The 25,510-nt window shown below is 53.1% G+C and overlaps 1 protein-coding gene across 1 annotated transcript in view; it reads right to left on the bottom strand.

The window, feature by feature from the left end:
- Window positions 1-529: 529 nt before the first annotated feature.
- Window positions 530-25,510, bottom strand: part of MSI2 (musashi RNA binding protein 2) — a gene marked incomplete at both ends in the record, with an annotated part of 252,321 nt that continues 227,340 nt past the window's right edge. Inside the window, 3 exons of the mRNA XM_082008648.1 lie at window positions 530-571; window positions 2,325-2,479; window positions 21,518-21,580. Of these exons, the coding sequence (XP_081864774.1) occupies window positions 530-571; window positions 2,325-2,479; window positions 21,518-21,580 (260 nt within the window). The remainder of the gene's footprint in view (window positions 572-2,324; window positions 2,480-21,517; window positions 21,581-25,510) is intronic.

Here is a 25,510-nt window from a genome sequence, read left to right as displayed (position 1 = left end):
GCTTAGGTTTAATTTTTTTTTAATCTTGATAATTGCTCTATGGTTACTAGTTACAATGTTATCTTTTAGCTGTAATATTTGGTACAGCACTTAATTAAGAATGATGGTTTCTCTGTAATAAAGCAGTGGTGCTTGTCTATTTTTAGACAAGTGCATTGGTAGCGGGTCTATAATCCCCACCGGGATGCCGTCAGCTGGCACTTGGTCATTTCCCCACAGGCTTCTGGGATCGCTGGTTTTTCTGCGGGGTTTTTGGCTCTCCAAATTATTGCACTGTGTGTCATGAATATGAAAACATGACTTTTTTGGGGTTTAGCTCCCAATCAGTCTTCCAGTTTCCAACCCGTGAGATTGATTTGAATAACATAAATCACAGAAAGGAATGATTAAAGGCCAAGGAAAGATGAAATGAAGATAAAAAATTGTTCACTTAAAGTAAATATAGGGGAGATGGTAGTTTAGCACAAGGTACAAATGGTATATACTGTAATACCTCCAAGTGAGATGGCAACCAACCATGTGTAACGTTTCAATGGTATCCATTTGTAAAAGCCGTTGCAATCAAAGGTCCCTAAAATTGTACAATTGTTAAGTTCATCAGTGCTCTATACATGGGAACAGATGATTATTAATTTTGGCAAGAAATTATCAAAGGACTTGAAAGACTGTGTTGCCAGCATGAATAGGTATTTCCAAGAGTTGCTCTGGCCACCGATGACTCGGTGTGCTGAACCCTACGGTTACCTTTCCAAGACCATAATCTTCTCATTCCCCCAGTTGCAAAAATAAGCTTTGGGTTTTCCCTTCTTTATTTTTAAATCAGGGTTAGTAAATGGAGAGTGTTAAATAAATATATATGTAAAAAAAGCTACGGGATTCTTTGCAGTTATTGGGGGAAATTAAGAGGCTGCCAATCTGCAAGTCAAATACAAAATCGTTCTCTGGAGAAGTGTTAGTGCAGACAAATCCGGATACCCACGCTTGTACCTTGTATCCTATGACTTGAAAAATTGGGATGTTGCTGAGGCCAAAGTGCCCAAGTTTTCAAGAACAAACAGGTCTTTTCTTTAGGTAAAAAATGCAAACAAGAGGTGGTGTAAGAGGTGAGAGATGGCAGTTTAAGTTGATGCACCTCTTAGCAGAGCAATAACATTCAGTGTTTGGTACTAGAACTGATCCGAAGGGATTGTCGCGTCCCCGGCGTGACCACAGGAGGGGCAGGACCGCGATGGGAATTGAGCACAAGGGCACAAACGGAGGCAGCAGCATCTTTTTGGGTACTGGTTGCTTATGCAATAAAAATAACACAGTTTCAGGAACTTTGTCTGCACTACGCTCCGGCTCCCTCCGCTCATCCAATTCAGTCAGGAAGTCAAATTCTCCACTCGGTTTGAGGGATCTTGGCGGAGCCCTCTGTACTTCGCCATGTTTATTGTACGAGAGGCAAAAAAATCTCATCGTTTTACTACAAAAAACGGAAAGAACTTCCGCTGCAGTTTTTCTGTTTGGGAGACTGACAGCCACCAAGGAGGTCCAACCACATTCATGCTAACACACACAGGTAAAACAGCGCGATCTGAACAACAGCGTGCAGCTTTGTTAAGCAAATCTCCGTTGCCCGTCATTAGTGAGATTGCAGACCCACGCGGCATTAGAGAGGTACTTTTCCAATGGCTTGACAACAAAACGGAAGCGACTTGCCTGTAACCTGCAGGTGTTAAGGACTGATAGCGATGCCGTAACCGGCTGGGACGGGACCCAGGAGGTCAGCAAAGGCCAGCGTCCACCCCCGGTCCACAGGGATGCTGCAGTTACAGGGATGGGCGGTGGGGAGCAGGACAGCCCCACGGCCAGCGGCCGGATGGCCATCCCCTCACCGGGGTGGCTGTGGGCTACCCCGGGGTTCTGCTGGCTGAATTAATGAGCCGCTTTTTCCTCGTTTAGGCAGGAGCAGGGACTGCTACATTGTCTGCCAGCGGGCCCGTCGGCCGGGGTGGGCGGTTCGGCTTTGTAAAGCCCGTATAGATAAGCAGAAACTTTAAAGCCCGTAATTATTCGGTGTTTCCTTTCGCAGTGTGTCAGGTCTGGCAGACGTCTCCAGCCGCGCTGGTACCCGCAGCGGCACGCCGGGCAGCCCGTTGGCAGCTCCAGTGGGTTGGGCACAGCTCTAGCAGGCTACGGCAGCAAGGTGCTACGCTTGCTGTCAGGTCATAATTAACAAAAAACCCAGTGTACCCCCCGCAATATCACTGAACGATGAAAACACCCCCCCTTGACCGAGAAGCAGGGGCGGCGGCTGTGGCGCCGGCACGCGCGGTACTTACGGCGATCCCGTGGCCGAAGCCGGAGCCCGGCTGCGGGCTGGCGGCGCTTATGTAGTTACCCACGCCGGAGTCCTGGCTGGCCGTGCCGTAGAGGTCCGCGACGGGCCCTGGGCTGTTGGCCCCGGGGAAGCCTCCGGGTCGGGCTGGGTTGGAGCCTGCCGGGGAAGCGGGTGCGCCAAAATTCGGTTGAGCACTGTAGCTATTCAAGACTGGTGTGCAGAGAATAAAGCTGGGTATGAGGCCAGACGCCGGGCATGCACCGTTATTACAAAGCCAAACACCAGAATAAACAGCCTAGGCCCAATTCTAACACTTAACCAAGGCCATGCGATAGGAGAGCAAGTACTGGATAAGAGTCAGCCCGTACTACTACGAAGCTTAGAGCTCCAAAACTATATATATGGATATATATAAAAAAAAAACAAACAATCATTCAACACACTACTGCAACCAGAGACTGGAGGTGCTCATTTTCACCAAATTATCACAAAATATAATAGATATTTTTCAACATCTGACTTGATGCTCATGCAGTAGTAACAAGTTCTCTAGGTCTGGGCACGCCGAGACAGCATTCACATCCCATGCAAACTACAAAGGAACTAGTTTGAGACTACACATTGTGGTAATATTGATATTAAAATGTTGACAGCAAATAACTTCAATCACGTCTAGTAAAATCGTTTTTGGATCCATTCGATACTTTTGAAAAAAACCCGCCCTTTTAAATCGGTAAGCTGTAGAAATAGTTCAATTGGTTTTTTTTTTCTTTAAATGGTATGGAATGGAACAGTTTGGAATTTTTCTTTTTTAATATGACCGAGGAGAGTGTTGTTTTATTTAATTTTTTTCCTTTTGATTTGGAGAGCGAAGACGTACCTTCGTCTCCAAAACCATGCTTGGGACATCAACCAAAATTAAACAAATAAATAAAGATCAAAAGCAAAAAAGAATTCCAGAGGGTGTATGACAACTCACCTCCTAACGTGGAAGTAAAAGAAAATTATTTTTTTTTCCTCCCTTTATATTTTTTTTTTTGAGACAGAAAAACAATGTAAATAAGAATGATACTAAAGAATAAATTTAAATATTAAAGCATGTTAGATGATCAGGCTTCTGGCATTTCTCACAGTTTACGGATGTAAAATTTATGAATAAGAGGTTTCAATGCAAAAGAAAAGTTAGCGGACTAGGAGGAGCTGGATGGAAATGGCTTGCGGGAAGCTGGAGCTACACCTGGCTGGTACTTGCAAGGTCCCTCGGGAGCACACGGAGACTTGCCTGCCCACACCGTGAGGCTCAACTAGCGTCTCACCGCGTCCCCGCCGCGTGCAGGTACCGGCAGCGCCGCGACACACGCTGCGAACGGCTGGCCTCGAGTCTCCCAGCTGAGCACGGTGTCGCACACGCGCCCGGGGGCAGGACAAGTCCGGCGGTGACCAACACCCGCCGCAGGCTCCCCCGGGAGCCAGCCAGCCGGGAGCCCCAGCCGGGCTCTGCAGGTATCAGCGTAACCGGGCACCCGACCCGCGGCAGATCCCATCACCTCCGCGTTCGAGGCCGTGCCAAGATTTCTTCAGCCTTTTCCTCTGGCTGCAACTTCCCGTGCATCTTCATTAAGCGCTAAAAAGGGTTTATGAAGTTTGACAGCCTGCAGTAACGCCGCGCCGCTAGCCCGTGGGTCAGAGCCGCGCTGACCGCCTGCAGCGTTTTGCTGGGGATGGGAACCAGCCCGCGAGAAAGCCGCGCTCTCCCGACAAGGGCAGCCCAAGGGAAGGCTTTGGCAGCACCTTAGGAGGGCTGCGGTGGTCTCAGCCTGGGTTTGCTGCTGGGCCACCGCCGCTCCTGCCCTGGTCCCTTCCCTCCGCACCGCCCTCCCAAGAGGTCCCCATTTTTCAAATGAATTAATTCACTAGCCAAAAAAAGTCAACCCGACTGCTGTCGGCTCCGCAATGACAGGGAAGTAAATTTTACAAAATAAATGATTTAATGCAGCTCTGAACTGGTAGCAAGGGAAAGTAAGTAGGACATCTAAGCTAGCAAGTTAAAAGAAATAAGGCATGAGTGAGTAAACAGGTTTTGGAATTCACTGGCAAACAAAGTGCCTTTTTTTATTATTAAAGATTAAATGTCAAGATAACATTTGGCCTTCTCACTCATGAAGAAAAATATCCAGCTGAGATGTTCAAAAGTCCTTTGTTACTGTAAGCTAGCACTTTTTCTCCCATTTCTTCCTTCTGGTTCAATAAAATGGGTGCGAGTTCTACCGTCAAGTCACGCGGAAAACCCCGCTGGCCAGTCTGAGCAAAGGCAGGAGCGCGGCAGAGGGACGCGGCAAGGCAAAGGGGATCCTGTTAGTAAAATACTCCTGTGAACGCCCGCGGCAGCGCCAGGAAAGCCCATTGCACCGCCATCGCCTCAGGGCCAGGAGCAGGGACCCGCCGCAGCCCCGAGCAACTGCCCAGGCGATGCCCAGAGCCACCATCACCGCATCCACCGCGGGGAGGAGCAGCCGATGCCACGTGCTGACGGGCCGTGGCGATGCCATGGCTAACAGGACAGACAGATGTACACGGGGCATCCGGAGGGAGTTCTGCGTCATTAACCCGCAACCACAGAACTTGCGCAGGGGACAAGGGGACACGCTTTGCCGTCTCCTGAAACCTTGCAAAGAGAAGAGCAAGCGGCGACCGAGGAGCCCCGGAGAGACGCTTTGTCCCCCCAGACATCCCCCCCCGGCCACTGTCATTTACATAAAATCAGAGGATCACAGAAGGGTTTGGGCTGGAAGGGACCATTAAGGCCATCTAGTCCAAACCCCTGCAGCGAGCAGGGACATCTTCAACCAGAGCAGGTTGCTCCGAGGCCCGTCCAACCTGACCTGGGATGTTTCCAGGGATGGGGCTGTATGAAGACTGGAACCACCGGCTTTCATACATGCAGAAAGAGCCGGCAACCAGTTCTTCCAATGTCCTTCTGTTCGCAGGCATGTAATGTAAGAAAAAGGCAATTTTCTATCCGCTGAACATCAGCTGAATACCCCACACTGCTCACAGGAGTGCCCGCGGGAAAACGGGCACGCCGAAAGCACGCGCGCCGCTCCATGGCCTGGGAACGGCCGGGTGGCGGCTGGGGATGCCCCGGCACCGCTCCGCGCCGACTGCTGAGCAGCTGCCCAGAAAACGGTATAGAAGGATGGAAGCTTTTACAGAGCTGACACTTCGCTCCAGGCCCAATAAATGAAACAGCAAAGCTCTCATAATTACTAGGATGCTAAGCGCTCCTCAGAAAGCTGTACTTTAACAACGCACTCAGCCAGGTTGAGGTGCTAAATTTGGCTTCTTATGATAGCTGCACGTAAGCTCACCCGGAGCCAGAGGCACTTCCACCATGGCTTTGAAACAACAGCAAAGGGACCTCGAACAACTCTCCCAACATGCAAAACGTGGTGTGTTCTGGTAAGAAATACCTGGAAACACATTTGTTTTACACAAACCTGGAATAATCTGAGACTAAAATGAAGAAGAAAAAGCCCCCAAAATCCTCAAGACTCCAGATACTGGTTCAGTCCTCAAAGAAAATGTAAGACTCTTCGGAGACGTATCTTTCCGAGAGAGTTCTCGGTGTCAGCTCAGTCTCTGGAGGAGGCAGAAGCTGTCCAGGAGCCACACTGTTGCAAGCTGCGGGGAATCGCAGAGCACTAAGACTAATGCCTTGCAGGCTGGAAGGAATGTGAGACTTTCCCTGGCCACCGACATCCTGTGGTCAGAATGGAAAATAATTAAGGGCAGAAGTTTGGAAGCACGTTACTGAAAAACCGTCAGGGGATTGCGCTGACCCAGGAGAGGGGAGGGAACCACGGCCCGTGTCGATGCCAGTCAGCGGAGACCAGGAGCAAAGCCCGACCTGTTGCCTGGTCCCAGCAGAGGTACTGGCCAAGCTGACCAAGTATCTCCTGACTTAGGTTTGCCAGAAGGACCCATCGGACTGATTCAGCATTGCCTGGGGGTCGGCGAGGCCATCTCCTCTTCCAAGGACTGCCAGCACTCAGATAGCCCCAGCAGTCCAACTCACCATCCAACTGCGCAGGAAACCATCCTGCACCAGACATTTTCACAGCTCTGAGACTGCGGCTAAGTGCCTCCAACCCAAGGGTTTCATCTACGTGTTATTTGCAATCCCAAGCGTCACCAGGAAGCCCTGTGATAGATCAAGGTCTCCTATGCCTACGGAGATCAAGAGACAGCAGCCAAGAGATGTGGCAGTGATGCAAGCAAGGAAGTTTAATGTCTTGTTTGCTTCACTTTGAATTTGCTGTGTTTTTTCTTATGGAAAACGCTCTAAGACTGTGAATTTTCATCAGTAAGTGAGTGCTTGCCTGCAGGCCAGAGGCACAGGCTTCGGGAGCCTCAGGCTCTACTCTACCCAGTGCCACGGTGGCTTGGGGAGCTCTGAAAAGCGACGAGGGAAAGAGAGATGGAGCATGAGACATTGAAGCAAATGTCGGTTCATAAAGCAGCCCCAGAACAGGCTTTTTTTAAATGCGAAGTGTTGGCGATGGTGGGGTTGGGATCTGCTGCACACGGCTGGCGCAGCAAGAGCTGGACCTTGTCTGAAGGGGTGGCTGGGAGAGCCACCAAAACATCAAAAACATCACCAAACGTCGGTATGGCCCCCATCTTCCAGAAGCGACGGGAAGAGACAGAGAAATGCCATTGCCGACAAGGCTGGAAATGGATGAAAGGACCTTAGAGTCGGTGCCTGGCCACAAACCTTTGCCAGCGTTTAGTATTTACAGCGGTCAGGTTTTGCTATGGCAAAAGCCAGGGTTTTGCCCCCGCCCGCAGGTGGGGTCTCGTCTCGGGGACATGTTTGGTGCAACCATGCACATTCACTGCACCCTCTCCTCTGCCCAAGCTGCATCTCCTCAACGGAGAGTCTACGGAAAATCTGCTAAAATAAATATGAATTTGGAGAGAATTTTAAAATGCATTCGTAACCTCAAGACACTGCTTCAACAGGCAAGGCTATTTTATTACTCACTCATCTTGGTGGCCTTTAGCAGAGCCGTCTTTACCCACATTTAACATGTGTGTAAGATGCTTCCCGACACAACGCTTCAACAAGTGATTTCTGTCAAGGAGCTGAGAGCTGGGGCCCGAAACGCGCCTGGCAGCCCAGGTTCACGCAGAGGCAGGAGGCTCGGGGCTGCGAAATGCTCTGCTGGGAGCAGGGACGGAGCTCGCTGGAGCTCGCTTATCAAGTGCCGCCTTCTGCAAACTGCCATGTTAACACCGACCCTGCTCATACATTAACCTGCGTTCAACGAGAAAGGTCACTGCTGAAAGACAAACTCTCTTTCGATGAACTCCTGAGAAATTTCTAAGTCAGGATTCATTATGACATTTGCCTTAGTGAACGGCATATTACGCTAACGAGGATCCAAACGCCTTGCTGCGGGGGCAGAGAGGGCAGCTGGGTAAAGCACAAGTCGGATGCTGGAATCTCACCCAAATAAACTCAATTCAGCCACGAATGATGATGGGAAAGAGAGAGGGAAAGGGAGAAGAAATGTAAGGATTTTGACATTACTGTCCTACAAGGAGAACTTGCATGGTACCGGGCTGATGGTCAGTCCCTTAGGGCCGAGTAAATTAGATGTGATGACAAAGCAACACTTTTGAGCACCAGTGAAGTACATCATTGCATTTCCAAGGAAACACACCAGGCGGAGTGCGTACAGAGGTGTAAGACAGGCACAGCACCGGCATGGCTGTCCCCCGCACACAGCCCACACGGAGCCCTCGGCGACAGCACGTCTCCCTCTCCCACAACACCAAACCCCGAAGACTTAAACACCATTGCGGGCGGAGGACTGGCTCCTACACCGGTCTCTTCACCGATAACTACTGCGGTTTTGCTTTTTTATAAACACATGACAAATATGAGTATTTCAAAAGTGAAAAAAAAAAGAAAGGTGAAGAACGGTGCAAAATGTGGTTAGAGAAACTCGTGGCTGCCTTCCCAGCCATGGTGCACAGGCACGCCTGAAAGAAACCACCGCATGATTTACTGGCTTCCCTCTTTGCGAAGAGGCAGGATACTTCAGGATGAGATATAGTGCCCCGTTATCGCAGCCAGAAATACATTTCGCACTTGAGACAGCAGCTGAGAGCCGCCCCACCTTCTCCCCATCCGCGGGTGCCCACGTCCCTCTCCTGCACCCTGCAGAGACACGTCTGCGGGTACCGCTGGGACCCCGCGGCTGCATACGCTCGCCCCAGAGTGTGCATCGCTCAGTACTCGACCAGCGCTCCCACACACCCCTCTAATGACACTCGCTGGCCGCCTGCACCTCCAGGAGCCGCTCCTTATCCCTGGGCAACAATTCACGCGGGCGAGCGGCTCCGCGGTTACTCCTGGCGCAGCTGGAGGCAGAACCCGGCCTCACACAGGCTGCCTTTTGATGGAGCTGCTCGCCAGAAAGCGGATCTCGTTATCCAGCGCCACACGGGAAACACAGCGACGTGTATAAAGAAAAAGATAAGAATAAAAGCAGGCGGGCAGCAGGGCTCGCGCTGCGCGGCCACCGGCACCAGGGGCCGGGCAAGCGTGGCCGAGTGCCCAGAAAAGGACTGCCCTCCCTCTGTACCCCTCAACTTCTTCTAAAGCAGCTCCTTCTCGTCGGAAATTCACTTTTAGTCTCACGCTGAGCATTTTCTACATCAAGTGCCGGTCGGTCATCTCCGGCACTTCTTTCCTCCAAGGTCCTCCTCGCTCCTGCCTTGTCCCACCGGCCCCGGGGTGGCTTTCTGTACAAACGAGCTTCTTGACAACTTGTTGATCCAGTGCTCTAATTTCTGCATGACTCTCTCATCCACCATAAAGAGCCACGCACAATTTGGCAGGCATTTCTACCATCAATGTTTATGATAATAACTACACGTGCTTGAAAGCAGCAGGAAATTTTCAATATAACTATCATTAAGACAAAACGCTTTAAATCAAAGACATTACCCACTACCAAGACTCAAAGCTCAAAAGATTAGGCTGTTTTTCTATCTTTATGAAAAATTCATATGACACGCTGCAAACATCATCTTCCCAGCTCGAAGGAGTAAATGATATAATAACACCGAAGGCTGCTGACAGGGACGGAAACGGGCAGGGGGTGGGGGACAGGGCAGGCAGGTGCCGTGTGGCAGCAGCCCGGCAGGCTGAGCCGATGCAGAGCCGGCACCGCGGCCCTGCCGGCAGCAGCAAGCGGACGGTATTTCCCTCCGCCCGCGCCGGGTTCAGCGGAGCTGCGAAGCAGGGTGCCGAGCAGCCCAGCTGGGACAGGGAACTACACCACGGTCTGGAGGCGTTTAATTTGAGTCACGTGGGATTTACCGCTGGATTTTAAGAGGAGTTGCACAGATTTTTGCACCAGGAATATCACCTGTTACCCAAGCACGCAAGCCCGCTGTATCGCCTTTGCAACAACCCAAGCACAAACGCTGCAGAGGACATGACAGCAAAACCACGGCGACCGGTGCGGGAAGACTGCTGCCTTCCCTGGGGATCCCATGTGTCCTGAAGCACGAGCACTAACGGCCACGTCGCAGCGCGCATGACCAGCAGGCACAGCGTGGTGCTGATAAATAACCAGCCACGGTATGGACTGCGGGAAAACTTCAGCACCGCATGCAAGTCTTGCATCATTAGTGCTGAGAGCCTTATAAACACCATTAGCTAGCGCTGCCCCCGTTACAGATAGCTGGGCCAAAGCTACTTCTCTGTGCACTCACAGCTGAAGTTAGTGGGAGCTTGTACCTTGCTTTTCAGAGATGCTAACAGCCAAGATGTGATCCACCCGAGACTGGATGCACAAATTAACGCCAGTCTGAAATAAGATGTCGGTGCTCTTGGTTCTTGGTCGCCTATTCAGGCTGCAAGAGTGCACCAGCACAGCACTGAGAATGAAACGCTCACGTTCACGCTCTTTTTTTCTATACCAACCACCGCGTACAGCTCCAGCTAGAGGCACAAACACGTCCGTTTTGTGGTCAGGCTGAGCTATCAGAAGCATCGCCGCCTTCCATCTGCGCTTTTACACACCGGGCCGTTTCATGTCTGAGCCAGCACGTGGCACACCTCAAATTCAGATCAATGCTCAGACTCAAAAATGTCTCAGGAATAATGAGCTGGAAAGACACAGACATTCTGGAGAGTAACAACGTACAACGTACAGCTCCCAGGCAGCTGAAACAGAAAGTGGGAGACAAACCAGAAAAACAAATAACCCCAGCGTTACCATGAGAGGTGCCATTTAGCACATCTCTCGCGGGGACCTGCAAGGCGCAGCCCTTCGCTCCAGCTCTTGCCAGGCAGGCTCGAAAAGCAAACACCTCTCTGTAGGAAGCCTGTGGCAGACAGCGCTCCTCTGCAAGTATTAAGAGCCGTAGGTATTTTGCTTACGACAGCCGGTTCAGTCCCGACTCCAGAAAACCAAACCGCGAGGTTTGCGCCTTCCCTGCCGCGGCTCCGTAACGCGGCGCAGCCCGGCGGCCCCGGCGACGCGGCCGCGGCCGTCCCTCCCCTGCAGCCATACCGGCCCTGCAGGGCAAAGAATAAAACAACCGTCGGGCTCATCAGTCATAAGCGGTGATGAGGCCAAGAGACTGGGAGCTGCTCTCTGCCGTAACAAGGTACTATCTGTACGTTACTTTCTATCTGCAGTCACTCTTTGACAGGTTCTGCCTCCGCAGCCCCTTTGCAAACGGCTTCGCACATCAAAATATCGCAGGGATAACGGCGGGAAGCAGCGGGTGCCGAGCAGGTTCCCGGCTCGGCAATTACAGCGGGAAGCGAGCAGAGCACGGGGAGGGAGCGCGGCCCAGCCCCGTCCTTACCGCCGCCGGCGCCCAGCCCGCGCCGGGCCGCCAATTATTCGCCCCGTCAGACCCGCACCTCGCAGCAGCCCGAGCTGGCAGGAACCGAGCCGGACACGTCGGTGTGATAATGGCGGTTGGGATTTGGTGGCAGCCGCTCCGGAGGCGGCCCCGGCGCCCTCCCTCTCCGGCGCAGCTCGGGGACTTCTGCGCCGGCACCCGCGTGGGTGCTGCGCAGGTGGCAGGGACACAACGGGCGACTGCTCCGCGACCTTAGATGCGCACAGAGCAAACCCGAGCACGTGTGAAAATTCAACTGGTGCAGGTGTTTCAAAAAACCACCACTGTCCCTCTCGTGCGTGCTGCAGGCACGTCAGCAGCACCCGCTCCTGCCAAATACCGCGGTCACCGCATCCGAAGCATCTGCCACGTCTGGAAGCTGTTGATGGGCACCGATTTGCAGAAGAAGAGACACAAAATTCAGCGTATTCAAGCTCAGCTTTTCTGAGTCAGTCCTGCAGTTCTGTGGCAGGATGAATACATGCACTTTCCAGCTTGGCTGCAATTTTTTGCGAGCGATCAATATTTATTGCCTGATCACGTTTTCCACAGCGCGAGTTAGCGGTGTCGCTCGCGCCGGGCCGAGCGCTACGCGGAGGCCACACAAAGCTTCGCTTGTGGAAGCTGCAATCAGGGAGCCAGCTCTTGTCACAGCCTTACCAAAGGATTTCCTCTCGAGCAGCTCATCTTTAATCATTATAAAAGCACAGAAGTTTAATCCATTTTTGATGTAAGCGCTAATAGCTTTGTGTCCTTGAAGTTCAAAGTGGTCTTCGTGCATGTCGCTAATTAGCCAAGCAAGCAGCCATTCAGCTCCCTCTCATGTTTCTAATTAGATCCTTAACAACAAACAAATGTCGACCTTACAAAGGCTGCGCTGCGTTTCTCTCCATTAGTTAAACAGTTCGGGAGGGACGCGGTTCCCACTCGCCTGCACCCGCCCCAGCCCCGCACTGCAGGGTGTCGGGCCGGGGGCCCTCGGGTGCCTCCGCCGCCCGTTGGAGAGGTTCCGCCGAGGGACGGCGTTTTCCAGGGGTGCCGAGCACCCCGCGGCCGCGGGGAGGGGGGCGACCTCGCCACGGCCCCCCAAGCCCACCGGGCTGGCCACGGCCCGCCGCCGAGCTGCTCTGCTGTCCCTCCCCGCCGACGCGGGCCGCGCGCCAGCTGCGCTGAGAGAAGCAAATAAAAGAGAGAGGTAACCAAACCCTGCCCGCCAGTCATCTTTCTGACAGGCTCCTCCGTCAGTTTGACTGGTTTTGCAGTTAATTTAAAATCTGGTGTGCTTTAAAGTTTACCTACTTCGCACCGAATGCTTGGGACTGTTTTCTTCCACTCTTTTTTTGACGCTCGGATGTTTCTAACGTGCGGCACCGGAGCCACTTCAGCAGCACCACGCTCGCACGTCCACGCGCTCGGTTTTCGGGCAAGGTCTTTGCTCAAGCCCTGGCTCTGCAGTGGAGCAGCTCCTGCCCCGGAGCATCCCGCAGCCGGTGCCGCTCGGGCAATGCCGGGCTCGGGGGGGGCGATAAATGAAGATATTCCTGCGTCAGGGAACTGCTGCCATTGCGCTCCTCCCGCGCACCGCGGCCGCTCGCTGTTTCGCAGGATCTGACCCCGGCGCTGTACCTGCCGGCTGTGTCTGCACGTTAAGCTTTAACACTTATTACCATGCACCCAAGTGGCGAGTAAGGGCTACAGCGCGTGGTGCTGTGCTAACGCAGACCTCTCTCGAACAATTTTTCCATTTAAAATGAAGGCAGAGCCGAGCCAGGCGACGCCAGCGCTTTCGCCTCGCGCCGGGTAGCACAAAAGCTGTTGTTACTTTTACCACGGGCAACCACATCTGCATTAATTGTTTACCACAGCCCGGACAGGTCTTTTATTAATATTAATGAGTAACAGGGAACAAAAGGCCCCTTTATTTTTAGCCTACTCTAATTGCGTAGTAATTACTCATCTACAAAACAAATGAGCCGAACTCCATCGCCATAGCAACAGAAACTCCGGCCTCCCACCGCACCACATTAACGGGCTATCACTCCGGTTAATTTTAAATTGAAGCCTTTTGTACAGTAAGAGGCAATACGGGAGGAAAATGAAAAGAAAAAGGGGTCTTTGCTTCACCGCATATTTTAAGTGGCCGTAGCAGGAGGGCATTGCCCGAGGGCACCTTCCTGCTGCTGACAGACACCCATGGACGGACGCTCGGGCGCTCAGGGGGTTATCGGGGCGACAGGAGAAATGCGGCCGCAGCCCGCCGCAGCTTCCTGCGCAATGACCCGCTCCCGCAGGGGAGCCCGCGCCGGGCGCCGGCACAGAGGGAGCGCCGGGCGCCGCGAGCAGGCCTGCCCGGCCGGCCGGGAACCGAGGCCACGGCTGAGCAAGGCGGAGCAGGCACGGCTGGTCACGACACCTCCCAAAGGAAAACCCGAGCTCCTCGGTGAGGAAGCACCGAGGGAAGCTGCCGCCCACCACGCGGCGTCTGGGGGAGAGCACCAGCGCCTCGGCGGGGGAGGATTTCGGCACAGGCACCTGAGAGTCCCCGTGGCACAAAGCTCTGGGCTCTTGCTTTAACTAGCAGGAAACACCCTTAAAAAGACCCAGCTGTGTGAATTTATTATTTTTAAATAGCTCAAGTTTCTAGACCTGCAGACCGATTTTGCGTTCTCGGGCAATTACTAATCCACCACGTTCCTCAAGCTAACCCAGATGCAAGCTAACATCTGCTGCAAGGAGAAACTCCACTGCTTCCTCTTCAGTTTTCTATTGCGTAAGGGAGAGAGAGAAAAAATATAACTCTAATTATGTATTTACTTTTAAAGCATTTGGGGAGAGACTCAACAGCGTGTCAGTAAAACGCGCGCTGCGTCACGTTCAGTAGTTGTTCCACTAACGGGTGACAGCCTGCGACTGCGGCCAGACGGGCACGTCACCCCTCAGCTCGGCGGGGACTTTAGGCGTTTACTGGCCAAAATGCACGAGACGTGCCGATGTGCTCAAGCACCTCACTGCACGGGAGAGCCCGTGCGGAAGGCCCCCGTTTCAAACTTCACCATGACTCGTCTGCATCCCGCGTGGAACGAAGTCTAATTACAACCACCAAGAGCTCTGTCCCCCCGCTTCCGCTGGGAGGAAGGAAACCAGCACCGGTAACCAGCTGCTGCAGGGCTTTGCGGGGCTGGAGCACGGCTGCCCGGCGAGGGTGGCACGGTCCCGCGCGCCAGCGAGCCGGTCCCTGCCCGCGGCACGAGGCAGCAGCAGCGTCCGCGCCGTCACCGCCTGCCGTGCGCCGAGCGCGGCAGCGGGGACGCCGGGACGAGCTCTGCCGAGGAGAGTTTTCCCATTGAAAATAATTCTCCTGATTGAAAAGACTATTAAAAGTTAGCCGCTAAATTCGTTAAAGATTAACTTCCACTGTACTTAAGTCTGCACTTCAGAGTTGGTCACTAATTGCACTGGAGATGATTTATCAAGTGCACAAGATTTTCTATTACAAAATTATTGATTAAGCTGATGTATTTTAACCACAATAGACTCCAGCCGGGAGCCCTGTAAAACGGCCGCTGCTGTGGTCACGGCCTACCAGCAGCAGCACCAAATTGTTTCAAATCTACTGAATTTTCTACTCGGCACTGAAGGCAGCTCACTCCCTTGTGGATCAAAAAAAAAAAAAAAGAAATGGTATCCTACAGCAAAATAAGGCAAACCATTCTTGTGTGTAGCCTGTGTCCTGGAAAGGACCTGCGTGATGCCCGCCCTGGGCCAGCACAGCACTTCTGAACCGAAACAGAAATGACTCCCCTCTCATTTTTTTTTTTTTTTTCATTTGGGGTAATAGTCAGAAAAGTAACTGTCGCGCTCACAAAGCAGTAAGAGGGTATCGCCAGTAACGAGGCCAAAACCGCGCACAGAAATGCAGAGTGGCCTCCTCCGAAGCCACACGACGCTAACGAGAGGTGACCGGCGCACTCACCGCGCAGAGCCTGGCTGCTTTTCTATTTAACATGCGCTATTCGTCTTCGTGCCCACCCCTCGCCGAAGGCGCGCGCGGCGCGGGGCCCCGCCGTCTCCCCCTCCCTGCCGGGCCGCCTGCGATGCTCTCCGGCGCAGGCTGCCTCTGCTACGGAGATAAGCAAAAGATAAAATCTGATGCAGCCGTTCATGTCCCGAGGCATCAGCCGCCAGCCTCTGCCACGTAATTACCGGCGGTTCCAGCAGAGTGAGAAATTTCAGCCCGCTTGCGGCTCCCAAGTGGTCCGCTTGTTAGGTTCTGGCTTTTGAGATTACATGGCTCGGATTAAACTTTATGTACTTTTATATAGTAGAATAAAAGAGGGACAGCAGGTCCATCAGAGCTGCCGTGCCACAAGGGAGTCCTCTCAACGGGTCGAATAAATCCCAAATTGGTTCGTCGCTGGATCTTTGAAACGTTCCTCCTCACGACACTTCTGTGAACCGGTGGCGGCTTCTCTCCCTCCGCACACACAGACCAACCGTTGTCCCGCTTTTTACGGCCGCGATTTCCTAACACCATGGGTGCCTAATGACAAGATTAAATTTTCAGAGCACCTTCTTTAAGTGTAAGACAAGGCTTCCTAAACCCCATGCAATTTGTCGCTCTGCCGACTTTTAGACACACTCCTCACTTCATCATACGCCTGGCGCGTTAAACAGTGGGTCCCCCGTCTCCCCGGCAGACTGCGACCTAAGGGGGAAATTACTCTCCCTCTCGACGCACAAGCGTTTCAGCTGCCGGGTAGCAGTAAGGAAAGTAATAGGGGCGGCTCAGATGGCCTTGCGCAGGCTTGCGTTGCGTCGGCCCCATCCAAGCGGTTGTTTGGTTGATTTACTTTATGTTCTATCAGAGGTAAGGAGCGGATACAAATCCTTAATTACATTTTGAAAGCCCATTCTGGATATTTTATTTCCTTTGAAAGCGCTTGCTGGAATAAGTGCGCTCAAGCCTGCCTCGACTCTCCCCAGCGGAGCAGGACGATGCTCCAACTCGCGCCCCTGGTCTGCGGGAGGGCCGGGGACGTGGGCGCAGGGAAGGTGTGACCGCGCCGTACCATATCTTTTCTGCTCCCAGCAGGCTGTTTTCTGACAAGCAGCAAACTAAGCAAATAAACAAAAGCCTGATTCGGGATCTCGATTGCCGTCTGTTAAATTTACTGACGGCAGCCTCATCTGTGAAAAAACTTTAGAAGTTTAGCACAGAAACCTGGGCACAAGAAGCAAAGACACTTGCTGGCTCAATGGCAAAGATGATGAACTCGCCTCGAACCCCTCATGCTGGTATTTATGAAATGTTAAATCTTCAGTTAAAAATGTTCCCTTAAGCTGGGTGGCATGGCAATGAGTACGACCCACTACTAGCTCAGAGTCTCTGTTGCATAACAAGATTTAAGGTTTATGACCTAAAAACAATTGCTTCGTGTCTCAGGACAGTCTGCGGGAAGCTGCTTCGCACACACGGTATTATTTAGATACCCAAATGGAGTGATTTGCGTTTGGCACATCTGGTCTGTGACTGCCAACGAATGATTCTATGGGCTAATATGGACGAGTAACAGGCTGATGAAGAAACCATGATTGTAAAATGATTTAAAAAATATCTCAAGTTCTTTTAATACAAAATAAAAATAAGAGAATATAGTTATAGTCAGCATTTTAATTCCTAGGGAGTTTAATTTGGGGGAAAAAAAAAAAGGCGTATTTACTATCAACATAACAGCATGTGCGGGTTCTTGTACAGAGGGTGTAGGTTGCCTACAGCCAGCTTCAATTTAAACTTCCAGATAACGGGATTTAGCAAATGCAGTACTATGGATCCAAGCCGTGAGCAGCTCTCTGCTGTATGGCTAGCCCTACGCTTTCAATCAGACCAAGGCTATGCTTTTAACTGCCACGCTAGTTCACGTTGATGATACCTATAATATCAACTCAACAATGCATGTTCTACAACTACATCTACTGCTACCAGTACGACTACTACAGTGCATGCATTTAGTTCAGTCCCACAGATACATACACTCTAAGAACAGGCAAGGGGAGATGTGAAATGTTGTACGGGACGACAGGTGTTTTGTTTTTTAAGTAAGGGAAATTAATAAAAACATCAAAAGAAAGAAAGTGTACAAAAAAATAGAGACATTTCTCAAGAGTTGATATGAGTCGTTTCTTGAACCGTTTCGTCCGAACAAGCAAAAAACATGCAACCAGCTGCTACTAACAAGAAGCTGGACACTGAGAGAGGATTAATAGGTGTGGACAAACCTTCCCGCTGAGAGCGCTCAGAAGAGTGTTTGAGAGGAGGTGTGCACGTCCGAGTGTAAGAGAGGCCGGAAAGTATGCCTCAGAGACACCCTCTCTCACAGCAGCCCCAACCAAGCAAGAGAGAAAACAACAAAACATAACTGCTCACACTCACCATCAAGGTCAGTAGCTCACGTTACGAGATTTGTTATAGCTGGCAAGTATAAAGTACAGTAAGGGGTTGTCGGGGCGCAGGGCTCAAAGGCGGCACTGGCAAGCCAGGACTGGCGCCCAAAATCCAGATGTGCCGGGGGTCGGGGAGCGGGGGGAGCAGCTCCTGGCGCCGCGGCACCGCGCTGTCCCACCGCGCTGCGTGCCGCCGGCCGTCTCGGTGGGCGAAGCGTGCCCGCGGGAGCCCGCGCCGCTCACCTGGGACAGGCGCGCACGGCTCCTCCCGGTACCGAGCAGCGGGAATCGGGCTGGATTACGGATGGCCTTAGCAGTTTTGTCTCCAGTCCTCAGGGAGGAATAGTTGGTGGCAACAGGTTGGGAACTGGAAAAATCTCAGACTTGTCACTGAACCAAAGAGGAAGGAACGAAAACCCTCTCCTGCCAAATTTTCCTTGTCTTGCTCTCCTGCCAAATGAATCCCTCCCATGTCAAATGCAAGATAAAAATGTGCCCCCCCATGATTGTATTTTGAAAAAACCACTTACACGACAAAAATGTTTTACACGTAAAATATGCCAGGTGAATGCAAAAGAAACGTGACATTGATAGTGAAGTTGTCTAGGAGGAGTTTGCAGCATTCAGACTTTTAGGTTTGTTCATTTTCCATGGCTCAGGTCCCAATTCATTAAAAAAATACAAGAATGGACGAGGTTGTCAAAACCTGCTGAGGGATTCGGCAGCCCAGTCCCACCCGGCGTGAACGGAGGTGGCCAAACCTCTCTGTCTGCTCGAGGGACCTCGGCTATCGCCTCGTCGCTGGGACGTCGCCCGGGCACATGATTTATAAAGAGAAGCATCGCTGCGTTCACCCTGCCGGCACGTGAGCAGCTAAGCTGGACGTGAATTTACGAGCGGCGCTAAGCACGAGCAGGGGGAAACGTCCCTTTCTGCTGGCTGGAGAGAGAGCCGCTGCGACAGACCAAAGAGCTTCTTTGTCTGGGAGGGTAAACTGGTGACTGCACCCTCAGGCGCTGCAACAGGAGAAGACGGGGCGAGGGCAGGGAAGACCAGGCGGTGCAGAACCGGGGCCGGGCGCTGCCCCCGGGCAGGTAACTGCGCCGGGCGGGCTGCTGTCGCTGGCTGTTAAGCAAACATGCGGGCTTCCTAAGGGGGGGAACATCACCCTGGGGAGAAACCGAGGTGGTCGGTGCCCACGCACGGCAGCCGGGGGGTCGGAGCGAAAGGGCCGCAGCTTCCTTGGAAGACCAAGATGCGCGTGCGGAGGCGGGTGCTCTCCACAGGCGCCCAGCCCCACCGGCGGGCACCGGAGCCCGGGCCAAGCTCCGGCGCCGCAGAGCCGCCGCGGTGGCGCTGACGCCAGAGAGGTGGGGAAGAGCCGGCGGGACGGGGCCGGAGAGCAGAGGAGGCCAATTTGGAGTGAGCTGGTGGGGCCGGAGCGCTGCAGACGGGGCAGCGATGGGGACGTCTGGGGCAGCCTCTGGGCAAAGCTCTGCCCAGCGGGCGGAGGGGCGGTGGGACGCGCCTGCCCGGGCGCTCCCCAGCTCTCTTCCGTTTACTGGCAGAAAGGGGCCAGTAAGGGCCAACTGTGCTGCGCTCGGTGCTTTTGGATGAAGGAGGGCTGTGCAAATTTGCAAAGGAAAAAGAAAAACCCAAACGAAAAGAATAAAAAAAATCCCCGGCCATTTTTCTTGTAATGAATCGGGCCCATACACTGTAGCGCAAGATCGGTCGCACTCTCCTGCTCCTGAATACAATTCACTACCATTGCTGGATGGACGTGGCGAACCCAGGATGTCCCTTCCGAACACCGTCTTTGGATGGAAATGACTCTACGTAAAACACCGCTGTTCCCAGAGCACGTTTCGCTGCAAATGTGAGCGGCCGTCGGGCCGGGCCGGTGGCAAACCCATCTTCCTCCTTGAGATCTCGGGGCTGGGGAGGGGGGGCTCTTTTGATTCAGTTTTGGGGTTTTGCCAGTTTTGTGCACACAGGCAATTTTGAGGCTTGACAGACATTTCCAAACACCATACTGCTCTTTAAACTTGCCAGAAAGGGTGTTGTTAATTTAGGGTTAGATTTAGTTTCGTATTGCAAGTTCAAATAAAAAACAAAAACAAAAAACCAAACCAAAACAGAAAACCCAACAAAAGAAAAACCAAAAACCACTCAAATTAAAGACAAATGATTTTCAGGCACAGAATTGATCAATGCTCAGTTCAGTTGTAATGGGCACCAAAAGCACTCCGATTAAAAAAAGGAATAATAATCAGGGAAGCAACGTTAATCCAGCCAAACCCTCTGTGCCTTGCTAAGGGGCAACTCACCAGGTCTGTTTGCACGTAAAACAAAACCTGAAGGGCAAAACATGAGGAAGAGGCAGAAACAATGAAGTCTGTTTTCCTGAAATCGTATGCAAAATCAGTCTCTTTTTTTCTTTTTTTTTTTCTTTTTTCCTTTTTTTTCCCCTCCCCCCCCCTTTGGGTTTGTTTGTCCCCCTCCATGAAGGGGCTGTAGGAGAAGCCGGGAGACGGGGACTCCCCACAACCAGTCTGGCAAGTCACCCCTTAGGCGCTCGCTACATGCCACAAGATGAAACCGGGACAGATAATCCTTTGTAGCCTGCAAGCAGTGCCAGTTTGCATGGAACGGAGTTCTCCTGGTGTCTTTCTTTGGCCTCCATGGCATGGGGCTCGCACTCGAGACACGCCCGGGCCTGCGCCCTCCTCGTAACCCCTCGCGCAGCGGTTTAGTCGGGTCTTTTCGGGAAGCGCCCGGTTAACCCACCGGCACCGCCAGAAAAGCCGCCGAGAAACCCCCACTTCAGGACCGTGCCATGAGAGAGCTGCAAAGCCGCCGCCGCGTCCCCCGCGCCGGCGCCGCGCACGCCGGCCAGCCGGGCCCGGCGCGGGCTCCGTCCCGGCTCGACTTGGGCAGGCCGGGGAGCCGAGGCGGCGGCGGGCGCTGCCGAGCCCACAGCTCACTGATGGCTGTACTGAACGCTGAATCACCTGAGCAAAACACTAATTCACGTGTTTAGCTGAATTTAAAACCTAAGGTAATAACGGTAATTGGCAACGATTTATTTATTTTCCTTAAGGGGAAAAAAATAATCGTTTTCAGAAGGGCAGGAAGAAAAGCTTTGACATCCCTCGTGAAAGCAGGCCGGGGAGCGAGGCGGGCAGGGCCGGCGAAGCGCCCGCCGCGCTGCGGGGCCGACAGCGCGAGCGGCGCCGTTCGCCCCGCGCGGGCGGAAGATGCCGTCCCCGAGGGGTCGCGGCCCCCTCACCGCGGGGGTGCCCGGCGGGGGCCGACTCTCGCGCCGGCCGCGGCGAAGGAGGCGACGGCGGCTCCGGGCATGGCGGGAGCGCCCGGGGCCGCCGCCGCCGCCCCGCCCCGGAGCCAGCTGTCCATGAGAAACGAAAGCTTTTTTTCATAAACACAAATTAATTTTTTGGGGGGGTGTCCTTTATAACTTCAAATTTAAACCAAAGAAACAAAGAAACCAACATAATAAAGGAATAAATAAAGAAACGAATCGGAACATCTACCCTGGTTTTTGGCAGTTCTTGCGCCAATCTCCTGCAAGGTGCTCCAGGCCCCGTGGCCTCTGCTTGTAGTTTGGGTTTGGTTTAGGATCGAGTATTTATTTTTAATGTAATTTTTTTTTTTTTTTTGATCATTTGTTTTCAGGTCCCCAGGATAAGTGTGAGGAAAATCAGAGAAATGATGGAGAGCTGCAGCCACACAGAATACCGACAGAGCTTTTACCTGACCCTGCACTCTGAGGGTTTGCTCTTCCACGGGCCCCCCTACCTGATCCTCTTGCTGCCGCCACGGCTGCCGCTGCTACTGGTCCATAAGCCGCTGCCGGAAAACCTGGCCATGGAGAAAAGGAGAAGGGTAAAGAAAGAAGCCAGCGGGTACCGCGAGTCTCTGCGGGGCGCGGGGCGGCTGCCGAGCGCACGGAGTTTCCGGCGGTCGCCGTCCCGGCTCTCCGTGCCATCAACAGGCAGCGGTTTTGGAAAGAGGCGAGCCCTCGCCGGGTGCCCGCTGCCGGCGGTCTCTGCCGGCACAAAGGTGGCCCAAATCCCCTTGGCAGAGGAGGAATGCGGCGGCACGTGCCGCTGATGGCGCGCCTGGTCACGGCACGCCGCGAAAGCCGAGGTGCTGGGGCGGACAGACTGGCGGCAGAGCCTGCAGCGCTCAGCTTACGTCTCCGTACTCTCAGAGGGCTAGGGTCAGACCGCTCTGCAAAACAACGAGGGAATTCTCTTCTTTGCTTATTTGCAAGTGATAATAACGTGCTGATCTACAGACATAGCAGTAATGGAAAATATGAGAAGGTCCTCATGTCAAGATCACAGATTTGCCAGGATCAAGCAGAAAAAAATCACTGGAATGTAATTTAAAAAAGAAAGAAAGAAAGGAAAAAAGCTTTTGAAAGCAAAACAGCCGCAGATCAAGGAGCTCTAAGACATCCACCCTGCTACAGAGGGACTGAGCCCTTACAGATGAATGAAATGCTGCTAGCAAGATCGGAGATTTACTTTCTTTACTTAATTAATATTCAAAAGATCTGCCAGAGGCTCTGACTTTAAATGTATGTGTTTTAAGAGGGCGAGGTCCAGGTGATCAGCAAGAACCCCAAACCCCCTTGCTGCAAAGTCAACAAAAGCCTCGCAGGTTCCTGGTCTCGGGGGAGCTCCGACCGCTCCTGGCGCCTGACGGGACAACCCCGGGGGAGTCACCCCATGGGACCGGCCCCTGCAGCGGGCTCCAGGACTTTGATCACAGCTGCTTTGCAGTGCTGAAGAACCACAGAAAAACAACTGAGGCAACAGAAAAAGAGAACAGTGAGCTAGAAGAACGGAGAAAGCGAGACCCAGAGAAATCAGCAGACTACAAGCCCGCTACCTCTAGCACTATCGTCTCCGCTACAGGTGATCTACCGGGGAAAGGAGCAGAGAACAACTAGGCTAGAGTGACTTGAAGCTACTTAAAACATCAATTAAAAAAAGACATACTTGCATTTAAATATGGTAATAGGGCTGTTGGGGGAAAAAAAATAGTATAGGTAAACATATGCACAGCTACCCCAGGCTGCCGTCTGCTGCCGCTCCCCACGCGCAGAGCCCACGCGCCGCACAGCAAATCCCGTGCCTTAACGCCGAGGTGAGTCTGTTTGTTTCCGTTATGCTGATGAGCTGCTACAACCTCTGCGGAGTGGGATGCAGGAGGAAGCACATCCAGACTGGGGGATACTATAACCAAATAGCCAAGCGCTAAATTCCCTCTCGCTGGTGATGCAGCCACCAACCCCGGTTGGGTCCCCCGACATAGGTTTAGGGCTGGAGCTGCGATGCGCTGGAGTGAGGAGACCTTGGTGTTAGAATCAAACCGACTTTCAAACAGCAGAGACAAGGGCTGAGGCTCTGGGGCTTCGTTTTCATGCAGAGCCATGCCTAGGCCAAGCCCCGAGCTTGCGGGTTAGGCAGGAACAGAGCTGGCACCGTCCCTACAGCCTCTCCTCCTCCGCTCCCTGCACACCACACTGCATGCCCCAAGGGCAGCGTCCTCAGCGTCCCCATGGCACGTCCAGGACCAGCTGGCCACCAGCAAATCTCTCATTTGGAGGCTCCAGTGACTCCCTAAACCATCTGTAAGGGACCAGAGGCGTTGTGGCTTTTCCACAGAATAAAATGCCTCTGCCCAAACCAATCAAATACCCTTCAAATCACAAAGCATCCCCTGAAAACAGCATAAAAACCAGGGCTGGAAAGTTTTGTCTCTTGTTCAATTGCCAGGGACGCTCAGTATCTATTTGAAATGCAGGACAAAAAGTTTTGCCATGCAAAAGAAGAATGAAGTAACAAGGGTGGAGAAGGCACTCCACAGAAAGGGCCTGAACAAAGGATCTGTTACTGCATTCCAGTGGACAGATGTGTGAAAAATTAATCCCTCCACCCCCAAAGCAAGCTATTATCCCATTTCTGAGATAAAAGCATCTGCGCGACATGGCACTCGGAACAACTCAAGTGTGATCGGCTGCTCATGCTCTGCCCGGGAACGCTGCGGCCGGCAGCATCCCGGCTGCAGGGATCGATGATCAAGATGGGCAAAACCCTGCTTACCAGTACAGGCTCACAGCCTGGCTCCACCACTGGAGGATCCCTAAATCAATCCAACATACTGGAAGTAATCAATTCCCCACACTGAAATGACATTTGCCAGGCACTGCATTAATCAGCTTGTTCAGCTGAAAACGAATTTCCCCGTCATCACATTGCTGAGCGCATTAATGCTGTGCGACGTCTCCCAGCTCTGCTAACTAACTTTTGTGCTTATGCGGTTGTTTGCTCCCGAACCTCTCGGAAGTGATTGGCGGCTGACGCTGTCCCCACGTCACAGACGGGATGAAAGGCGACATAAAGAAGCAAAATGACTTGAAAAAGGCATTTGCAGAGAGCCAAGGGTGCAGCCAGGCTCTCGCAGGTTCTGGTCTCAAGTTCCACCACTAAGCCCTGTAATGCCCCTCGTACCAGCCCTACGGCGTTCCTTAAGGACTTCGGTCACACGGTATTCCCGCCCGCTGTTCGTAGGCTTCTTCACCAGACAAGACTTCACAGAACAGCACTACAGTGACAGTGCAATTAATACCGAGCCTGCTTTGTGCACCGCACGGACTTCTGCCTCTATCACCCTTCCGCCTGCGTTGTCACACCCTTAAGATTCGAGAGCTGAGGTTAGTGAAGAGGAAAGCGTTAGCAGGCACTTTTGCTGGTTTCCAGGCCCCCAGAAGGAACCTGCTGGTCGACGGAGCCTCTTGCTGGTCCCCCAGAGCACAGCGAGGCTTTGGCGAGGCTGCGTGCCTGCAATCATTCCCCTCCCCGGGCATGAGTGTTCAAAACGGGGTGAAACGCAGTTCCCGCGCCCCAGCGGCACCTTCCCCGGCGCTGCTCGCCGGGCAGCGGCAGAGGTGGGTGCCACCCGTCCTGCTCCGGCCGCTGGGGAGCCCGGCACAGGGCACACCGCCGAGGGCCAGAGCAGGGGGCAAGGAGAAGCGGTAGCTGGCAGAGCCCCGGGCGCGACGCGCCAGCACCAGTTTCCCTTGGCAGCGCCTGGGAAGTGCGGGCGTCTCCAGGAGCCAGAGCAGGGGTTTTGGGGATGCAGGAGTGCCGGGCGCGGGGGACCCAGGGGCCGCGGGGCGCTGTGGGGGATCAGCAGGTTCTTTGCACCCTGTAGCCAGCTGCCGAGGGGCTTGCACGCTCCCGGTTCATTTTTAATAGGTGGCTTGGAGGTAACTGGGTGTCAGGAACGGGTGCCCGGACCAGAGCGCCTTGCAGTCACCGGGAGCATCGACCGCAGCGTGCTCTGCATCCCATCCCCAGCGACCATCCCACCGCCGGCCAGGCAGCGAGCGCAGCCGGCGCCAGTCCCGCTCCCTCCGAGCCCTCTGCTCTCGGAAGTCAACTGGAAAATCAGAAGGGGTGGAGGGAGAGATCAATTCACTCATCGTGTTTGTTTAAGGCGCTCCGATTCCTGCTGAACCGATCCCTGTCCTTCTTTGTGTATCCGCTGCTCATAACTGCCTAAAGAAAACAAGACACCAAAGCTGTGGAAAAGGACAGAAGTGCCCACTTTAGGCACTGCAATTAGAAGATATTTTACAATAAATGTTTTGCAACGGGCTGGCACGCTGTCCAGGAAAGCCCCGGGGATTCACTTTGATTTCATGCTCTCTTACTGCTCTGAACGAGCTAAAGCCAGTATTTGGAGTTCCATTTTTCACAGATAAAATTTTTCTGC

The sequence above is a fragment of the Phaethon aethereus genome, assembly GCF_964289735.1.
Source record: "Phaethon aethereus genome assembly, chromosome: 19".
NCBI lineage: Eukaryota > Metazoa > Chordata > Aves > Phaethontiformes > Phaethontidae > Phaethon > Phaethon aethereus.
Note: the sequence above shows the minus strand (reverse complement) of the source record. Positions and strands in the feature narration are given on the sequence as shown.